This window comes from Abramis brama (genome assembly GCF_963993115.1).
Source record: "Abramis brama genome assembly, chromosome: 15".
Taxonomy (NCBI): Eukaryota; Metazoa; Chordata; class Actinopteri; order Cypriniformes; family Leuciscidae; genus Abramis; species Abramis brama.
In genome coordinates, this window is record NC_139977.1 from 21,108,537 (window position 1) to 21,118,604 (window position 10,068).

General features: G+C 35.0%; 1 protein-coding gene across 1 annotated transcript; it reads right to left on the reverse strand.

Moving 5' to 3' along the window:
• Positions 1–363: 363 nt before the first annotated feature.
• Positions 364–9,030, reverse strand: lifrb (LIF receptor subunit alpha b; the record flags this gene model as incomplete). The annotated part of the gene is made up of 18 exons (XM_084136482.1): positions 364–959; positions 1,592–1,655; positions 1,769–1,862; positions 1,967–2,080; positions 2,178–2,345; positions 2,695–2,796; positions 2,992–3,186; positions 3,277–3,478; positions 3,593–3,654; positions 4,054–4,207; positions 4,318–4,463; positions 4,563–4,687; positions 4,794–4,920; positions 5,663–5,920; positions 6,031–6,181; positions 6,266–6,441; positions 6,644–6,667; positions 9,027–9,030. The coding sequence occupies 18 exons, from the start codon at positions 9,028–9,030 to the stop codon at positions 561–563; spliced, it is 2,565 nt and encodes an 854-aa protein (XP_083992608.1). The 3' UTR covers positions 364–560.
• Between the last annotated feature and the right edge of the window lie 1,038 nt (positions 9,031–10,068).

Here is a 10,068-nt window from a genome sequence, read left to right on the forward strand (position 1 = left end):
TTTCCCCAATACTTCTTTTTTCATTCTTTAACATCATTTTTATTTATTTTTATTTATTTGTCATCTACACTATATAATGTTGTTATTGTTATCATCAGTTTGTGTAAAGTTGCATTACTTTCATTTATGGGTTATTTTGATGGAAAAACTGTCAAAATTTGTCATGCCAATAAAAGCAAACTCAAATTTAAATTGATAGTCTTCAGTCCACAAGAGGGAACTATTACTCTATTGGAGCATAACTCTAGCAACATCAAGGCCACGGGTCACAGGGTTCACACATATACATTAAAAGAGTGTGTAATAGGCTATAAGTACAGTAAATAAATACTATAGTGGAATACAATGCAAATTTACAGGCAGTTCTAAAGAAGGTCACAGCTTTATTTCATCACATACTTAAAAGAAATGCATTTCACTACTAGTTTTACAAGAGACAGTGTTGAGAAAACAACATATACATGTATATGTACAATATAAATATAACATCAATTCACTGGCATTTACTTAATTCAGATATACATGGTGTGCATTATAGCAAAACCTTGAGGTCTATCTAGCTATACATTTGTAGGCAGTGCTGATTGGGGCTTGTAGCCTGAGGAGTCTTTAACAACAACATTTTTCTGAACACAGTTAGGAGCTGGGACGTAACTATCCTCCATTTCCAGAGTAAGCTCAGATATCTGGGCAACATCGACTGGTTCTAGAAAGGATATATTATAGGAAGGGTTTTCAATAATTGAGGTAAGTTTCTCAGCACAGGGCCATAGAGGAGGATAGAGAACTGGAGATTTATACATATTTTGGTAGGAATGTTGTGCAGGAAACACTGTGGAGTTGGAGCGGATGAGGTCAAGGCCATGCAGACTTTCTGCTGTCGCAGCACACTCTGAATTGTGCACTTCTTGGATCTCACACTTCATATACCCCTCAGTCATCTGGGTACAGTAAAAGCCCTGCAAATAGCAAACAATAACATTTGTTAAAAGTCTAAGGCCAATGATTTTTAACTGGTGTGCCACAGATAAGGATCAAGTGGCCAAGCAACACAGTAGCGAAACTGCTTTTCATATAAAAGTAAACAAAAATGACATTCCAATTTTTTATTATTATTTAACCTATTTATTAAGCCAATGATGTACCACAAAAAAAAAGTGTTTGTATTGCAAGTGAGCCCATATTGAATGTTGTCTGGGTCATAATTTTGTTTGACCTTGCATAGTTTTTGAGCATAAGGTCAAGGTCATGTCATGCAACCTGTTCATGTTGGAATCTGCTTAATTTTATTGTTATACCAAGTGACAGGTTAATTTGCACACAACCTTTGATGTCAACAACAACAAGAAGTTAAGCATATTTATTTTGCTATGATGACTATGCACAAGGATATTGTTTGTTGCAGTTTATTATAGGATTTTATTGGGATACAAAGTGTATATCCACTTGTCCCAGACACGATGAGAACACACCTGCAACCCATTTTTGGCTTGTGACCCACATAATGCTACATGCAGATCATAATAATAATTAAGGGGGGAAAAAAATCTGTCAGGAAAATTATAAATTATAATCAGCACTGATGGCTCACCTTTGAATTCCATTTCCCTGCAAGTTTTGGTTCAGGAATATCTGGATACAGTAATTGCTTTAACCTGAAGGATTTTTAAGAGTGACATTTTAATTGCAGCTGAAAAATAAAAAAAATCTATAGAAAATACTGGGTTTTTGAAAAACGTGTGACGTAATGCGGGAGAATCTTCCATACCATTTTCTCTTCCTGTAGCAAAGGACTGTGATGATACTGAAGACAAGAGCAGTTGCACTGCAACCCACAACAGTGGCCACAATCATCCGCACAACTATGAAGAATTTGGCACATTGCACACAATGCTTACTAAACATAATAAAATAGTTAAATCATCAATGCTTTCAACTGTATATAATTAAATGTCTTCAGCCATACTGTTTTTTTCGATGTCCATTCTGAGTGTAGCGTTATGACCTGCTCCTCCAGATGTTAAGGCACTAACATTGAAGATGTAGGAGCCTGGATCTAAGGTTAAATTAATTTCAGTCCCTAAAATGGAAAAACAAAGTATGTTCATTTGTTATGTACAATCATCTTTTAAGGGGGAGGGGAGGGGGAGGGGATGCTTATTAGCGAGTGAACCCACTGTTTGTCTCTGATGTGATAATAGGTGTTTTGGAATCATAATGAAACGTTATGACCATGTAGCCCTTTATGAAGCCGTTTTGCTGATGTGAGGGCACTTCGTCCCAGGAAAGTTCAAGGTTTCTGCCATCTGTTTTACCCCTCAAATTCTGAACTGTCCCCGATGGTCCTGAGAACAGATATCAAAAAAGACAATAAGAGAGTTAATGTGAGGTCAGCAAACCTACAATAAACATTTAGGTTGCACAGACCTAAATAACATTTTAAAACTATACTCTTGAAAATACAGGATATTTATTGGCATCTATGGTACCTCGAAGAAACTTTAACATCCACGGAACATTTCCATTCCACAAAAGGTTCTTTAGATTTTTAATATGTTGTTCACAATAAGAAGAAACGGGTTATTTTAAGAACTGAAAGGTTCTTCTATGGCATTGATGCGAAAACCCCCGTTTGGAACCTTTATTTTTAAGAGCAATCAATCCATCACAAGTTATGAAATACAGAATGCTTACGTTGCTCTATAGCATATCTCTCACTCCTCCGCAGAAGCATTGGTTTATCATCAATGCAGGCATAGAGCGAGACAGTATATTTCACTCCAGGCTTAAAAGTACCTGCGAAAGATAGAATGACTGAAATAATTTGTTCACCAACACCAACAAATCTAATTTTAGCTGTTTTTCTGAACATAGCCACAGGTTACAGCTCTTTATCAAGGATGAACAATTACAAATGTGCACAAATTCTGTATCAAAACAACAACAGATCAGGAGTGAGACAAATGACTCCTCTTTATGTTCCCAACTGACCATTCTGTTTTTTCCAGGTGCAACTGGCGGCATGGTCACATTCTGAGATCTTCTCCCATCCTACATTACATTTTGTCTTATTGTAGGTTGGAAACCATTCAACAACATAGCCACAAGTGGAATTAAAGTATCTGTCCCAAGCCATTTCAAAGCCACCATTACGATTATTGATTCGGCTTACATCGACTTCATTGTCTGTGAAGAGTATGTTAAAAACTTCATTAATTTAAACACAGCCTTTTCAACCCATTTAAAAATCCTTTTGAATACACTTTGAATGCTCACCAGGATGACCGGGGACGATGATCGTAGAAGGAGGAGAAAGACCAGCGGAGTTTTTTGCTGAGACTGTGATTTTTTGATCACTGCTTTCATTCCCAGGGGTGATTTTGTAGCACAGCTGCGTTTTGTCAATGATTTCTCTCCTCTTGCCTCTAATAAGGTTATATTGCGTAATTATCCCATGCCTTTGTTGTTGACTTAGAGGCTTTAACAAAACATGAAAACATGAAAAAGATCATTTTTATTTGTTTGATTGTAGCCACAAAATGCAGAGCTAAAGCTAAAGACAACAGAGGCAAATCCTATAAACGGCACTTACCTTCCACAGAACATATGCATTTTGTTCAAAATACTGAATCCAAACATCTACTGCTTCTGGAACTGAAGAGAGATTATTAGTGTAATTCCCTAAATTTGATTGGCCGAGTGGCAGTCATTGACTCATCAACTCACCCGACTAGTTAAAAAACACTAATTCATCCAGAAATGTAACTGCGTGTTGCTCAGGCTGTGGCTTCGTAAAGAACTATTTACGTTGGCGAAAAAAAAAAAAATGACTAAGTAAAATGCAAGTTGTGTCCACACTGTAAGTTACTCAATATGAACTTCTTGCATATTGAAGTGTTGTATAAAAGCAATATCACTCACAAAATTATAAAAACAAAATCATCTATATATATATATATATATATATATATATATATATATATATATATATATATATATATATATAAATGAATGACTATATTTTCTAATAGGTTAGGTTTTCTGTATACTTACTGTCCTCTTTAGTGGAGAACTTAATAATTTCACTCCAGTCACTCCATTTGTAGAAGTGTTCATCAGACCCACATCTCACTTTAACTGTGTAATTAGCAAAGGGCTGCAGATCGACAAGGACAATTGATGAAAGTCCCAGTCCATTGAAGGTTTTCTGAAAATATGTAGACATTTGTGAGAATGCAAGGCCTTGCAAGTTTAGCAGAGAGCTGAAACAGTACAGTTATCAATTTTTAATGCAAGATAATAACTGAAGACACCAACATTGTAACTGCTTCCGTTGAGCATTGACAAATTCACTTGACAAATCATCGGAAATAAAGTAGAATTTTCCATGTTCCAACTCCACAGAAGAGTGACATTTCTTGCATAGGCAACATGGGATACTTGACTGGGTGCTCTCAACCATACTGTGCAAGAAGAAACAGAAGATTCAGTTCACAAATAAACGCTGTGGCATGCAGTATTTGAAGAGATTCATCAATTTTCAAATAAATAATCTGTTTTACCCCGATGTGCGATGTCAACTGTATCCGTGAGAGTCTTCACACCAAGGGGATTTTTGGCAATCAGAGTCCAGTTTGTCACCTGCTTTGGCACCTCAGGCAGGACACATTCATCGAAATCACAATATCTGACAAATACAAAACACTAAGACTCAGTATGAATCGTACGATAAGAGTAACCATGATTTGCACTGTATATTAAGATGGATGATATATTGTTGGCTGTGTGGTTACCTTCCATTAAGTGTGTAGCTTGTCTTTTTATCACCGTCCAGGAAGGTTTTTCGACCACGATTCCAGTGACATTCTACAGAGCTGAGATTCCGTGTCATACATTCAAGATTCTGGTCATCTGGAGGATCTACAGCAGCCAGTGAAACGAAACATTTAAGGCCAGGACTCAACTTAAAAGCCAATTAACAAATTTGGTATACACTATACATTTCAAAAGTTTGGGGCCAGTAATTTTTGTTTATTTTTTAAAGAAATGAAGACTTTAATTTAATAAAACACTTTTAGTAAGGTGACAGTAAAAACATTTTAAGCATAAAAAAAATTATATTTCAAATATAAATGCTGTTCTTTTGCCATCACAGGAATAAATTACATTTTAAAATATATTAACCTAGAAAACAGTTATTTTAAATCGTAATAATATTTCTCAATATTACTGTTTTTACTGTATTTTCTGATCAAATAAAATGCAGCCTTGGTGATCATAAGAGACCTTTGAATTATATGAGTGTTAGTTTATGTTTACTGTAACTAATGATCTGGTCTAAGCAATATAATGACATAACTGTGTTCATAATGTTATGAATGCAAGTTTTACAGCAGGGGGGTAATACTTTTTCATTCTTCCAAAAAACACTTTTTTCACTTATTTATCCAAGTGGCTTCCTCTAAAATGTTGGGAATATCCCACATGTGCAGATTGTGGCCATAATCCCATATGTGGGCAAAAAAATATCCAAAGAAGCTCTGACTAATCCTCACCTAATGGAAAACAAAGTCTAGCTGCCTAACTCTCTTTAAAACAATTAAAAAATGATGGGTAGCATTTGAATTAAACGATTCATATTGAGTAGGATGTTTACACTTACAGCCAATAAATACTGAAGAGCCTTCAAATTCGCCTCTTTCATCAACACAAACTGTGTCATAAGTATTTTCCAAATGGGTGAAAAGGGGAACTGGTTCTGTGATATACGTCCTGTTGCTGATGCGGATTTTAAATTCAGAACCGCTACTGGGCAATGTAACATTGTTCTTGAAGATGCAACAAAATGTGATGTTACTCCCAACCATGAGAACATGTTCACGAGGATAGACAACAGATTTTGAGGCATCAAGATCTTGTCCTGTTATTTTAAAGGCAAAACAGTTCAGTTAAATTCAGTGTGTTGTTCAGTTGTTATTCTCTTTTGCATAATATGTGCATACAGAAGGAGAACAACCTGTGGCTACAAACCTTTGTACGTGTATAATGGTGTCCATTCACCAGTGTGATCCTGATCTCGACGCCTAAGTCTGACTGAATGGGAAGTGCACTGCAATGGTATAGGTGAGGTCCATTTCCAATGATGATGGGTCGTATTGTCTGGCGTCACATGTACGGTTTCCTAAAACAGTTATTTCTCATTGAAAAAATAGCCTTAGACATATCTTCCATTGCTCCAGCAAAGAATCTCAAAAGATCAACTTACACTGTGAACAAGACGCATCTGTTCAGTATAAAAAACCTGCACCTCATAGCTGACTTCCCTGGATTCATTATTTTCAGCAAACTCATCTCTCCATTCAACATTCAACACCCATGTACCATCATCAGGGGTGTCTGTTTCTGCATACACGTTCACCTCATTTATAGAAAGTGTATGCCCTGTTGATACACAATTTGAACATCATTTATTTGAATTCTTCTATTGAGGGTCTCAGATAACATTTGAAATAAAAGGGTATTGTGTTATTAAGAGTTTAGTGATAGTATTTGAAGGCATTTAAGACTCACCATCCTGTTCCGTTTGGCAAATCAGAGAAGAAAGCAAAGCACACAAAAGCCAGACTGACATAATAGAACTCACCAGTGTCTCCACTAGCAATCAGATCTGCTAAGGAAACAAAATGGCTCTAATCAATTAACCATGGCTGAATAACATCTTCTTAAAAGGTATTAAAAAATAAATAAAAAAAATAAACAGACTGTCTTCCCTAATGGGTTTTAAATTAAAGGACATTTACGGGAGATGGTAAAGTGGAGAGAGACAGAAAATGGAGTCATCATGACATGACTCAAACCTGTATTCCCATGAGTATGTGCAGTAGATTGTAGAGTGCAGTTTTTAAAATTAATTTTGTTATTTGGACTTTAACACTTCAAATCATTTGTGGGTACAAAAAGCATTTTTATATAACCCATGAAATGTTTTCCTTATATGACCAGAAATGGATAAGCAATGAATAAGTAATCCATTCAAACATCTAATTTATCAGGCCAATAAGAGAAGCAATACTGATTATCAGTGCATTACTACTGGAAAGCTATAGACGCTCAGTGTCTATTGAATGAGACTATCATCAGATATGATCTGCCTGCAGCTATGAAAATTAGTAAATGGTAAACACACCACAGATGGTGCAGGAACAAATGTATGTCCATTACATCAATTCCTAGCATGTTTACCTTAACCATGAGTTCAACTTTTTAATTTGATTGACAATCAAGACTCCAGAAACATGTTCATTTCAAGTGCTTTAGAGTTCAAATTTAATATGAAAGCTATTCCACCGAATGGATGACATTTCTGTCCCCAGGACATTACATGTATAAAAATGAACTCTAAAATACATTTTATTATTAAGCAAAGTGTCCCGCACATTAAGCTAACTGCAAATTTAAAATGTACAATTAAAAACATTAATTACCAAGGACTTTATTCCACTATTCATTTCCTTCTCTCTGGGCCTCGAGTTGGTTCACGTAGTGTTTTTGCGCAGCGCGTCTGTGTTACACGTCACCACGCATCACACACATGACCAGCGTCGGCCAATAGTGAGCCTACGTGTGACGTGCTGCGCAGACGCGCTGCGCAAAAACACTATGTGAACCAACTCGAGGCCCAGAGAGAAGAAAATGAATAGTGGAATAAAGTCATTATTTTTGTTTGTTTTTGCGCACAGAAAGTATTCTCGTCGCTTGATATACTTAAGATTGAGCCACTGTAGTCACTTGGACTATATTAACGATGTCTTTAATACATTTTCTGGGCCAGCAAGTTATAATGTCTTAGAAGCCTATGGAGGAGTGAGACAGCTCTCAGATTTAATCAAAAATATCTTAATTTGTGTTCCGAAGATGAACGAAGGTCTTACGGGGTTGGAACAACATGAGGGTGAGTAATTACTGACAGAATTTTCATTTTTGGGTGAACTAACCCTTTAATTGTTTTGTCTTTGTCTTATATTTTGTAGAAGATGGAGAGAACCCATACTATGCAGGTGCCAGAAACACCCATGGCATCCTGCAAGGGAAGGAGTGAGAGACGCCCGCAACCCTCTCTTTTCTCACATTTTGCCTTAACTTCCCTCTTTCTCTCTCTTCTTCTTTCTCTTTCCTCTTACACACCTCTTTCGCTGTGAAGTACTACTAGCACATAGTACAACACTCACTCAGCACATAAATCTTATGCACACACAGTCATGTACTCTCTCTCATACACACACATGCACAAACATATGGACACTCATTCCTGTTACCCAATGTTCATTCCTGGTACTATTTTTTTTTTTTTTTTAATAAAGTTAAACCACTGTTTTAATCAGCTTTGTTTGGGCAATCATTTATACAATTGTTTAAGACATTAAGTCATTTAAAAAAGTGATAAACTTGAGGCTTTGGTCTTCTTTAAAAATGAAAAAATGGCTTTGTTTTTTATATTAAAATACACCATGCCTAAATATAATAGTGATTTTTTTTTTTTTTTTTTTTTTTACATATAAAAAACATTTGAACATATAACCAACAATTTCTTTAAAATTAACACTTTCTTGTGGGGAAAACAAAGGAATTAATTGACATGCTTTTAAACATGCTTTTTAAAATCATTTGTGGGTACAAAAAAGCATTTTTATATAACCCATGAAATGTTTTCCTTATATGACCAGAAATGGATAAGCAATGAATAAGTAATCCATTCAAACATCTAATTTATCAGGCCAATAAGAGAAGCAATACTGATTATCAGTACTGATTATTTTAAAATGGCACATGAGTTTCGGTAACAGGACTGAGAAAACATGCGTCCATCTTCTGCTTAGAAACCTTGTAAAAAATTAAATAAAGTTTGCCTGAGATTGACCAATACACATTTTGAATAGTTAAGTATGTGTAGTATTAGATTCAGTGTTGAAAAAAGATTTTAAAAAAATAAAGTTTAATTTTGAAGAGATACAACTAGCAAATGTCACCCATTCGGATTAAATTAATGCAAAAAAAAATGAAAGATCATTTCGTATGTTTTTTTATATTAAAATACACCATGCCTAAATATATAGTGATTTTTTTTTTTTTGTAACAAATATCAATTATTTGAACATATAACCAACAATTTCTTTAAAATGAACACTTTCTTGTGGGGAAAACAAAGGAATTAATTGACATACTTTTAAACATGCTTTTTAAAATGGCACATGAGTTTCGGTAACAGGACTGAGAAAACATGCGTCCATCTTCTGCTTAGAAACCTTGTAAAAAAATAATAATAATAATAATAAAAAAATAATAATAATAAATAAATAAAATAAATAAATAGTTTAATTTTGAAGAGATAGCCTACAACAAGCAATGTCACCCATTCGGATTAAATTAATGCACACAAACATGAAAGATAATTTCATATGTTGATAATTGTATTGTATAACTTTATATATTTTTGCTTTCTCAATTGGAGGATTTCTGACACCATATCTTAAAATAAAATATCTAAACATATTTTTTGCACTCTGGTGAGAGTTGTTAAATCAGTTGACTCATGACTCGACTTGGAAGTTTGGTCAGGACCATGTGTCATTAATTGTTAATAATTTATTTTAGGAATATTTGAAAGAGCTGAATATGGTAAAGATCCAATGGGCTGAAGAATATATACATCAAACAAAAAAAGAACTAACGTTAATCGAATGAGTGAGGCAAAGACAAACTGCGCGTGCGCACTTCTCATCTCTTCGTCTGAACAATTTCACTAATAATCAAGTACGCCATAAAACACATTCAACTAGTTAACATGGCAAATAACTCATAATTATAGGAGCGTTGATTATGGTTACTGAGAACAGTAAGGCTTAATGAGCAGTTAAAAGAATAACGAGAATAAACACTCACCTAACCTCACTGAGGCAGAAGAATCAGCTTCGGTTTTCCTTATAGCCTATTATTTTCATTCGAAAGCAAAATTGGAAAACTTAAAGCCGAGTTACAGAAAGCAATAAAGTTCACTCGTAGTTCACACCG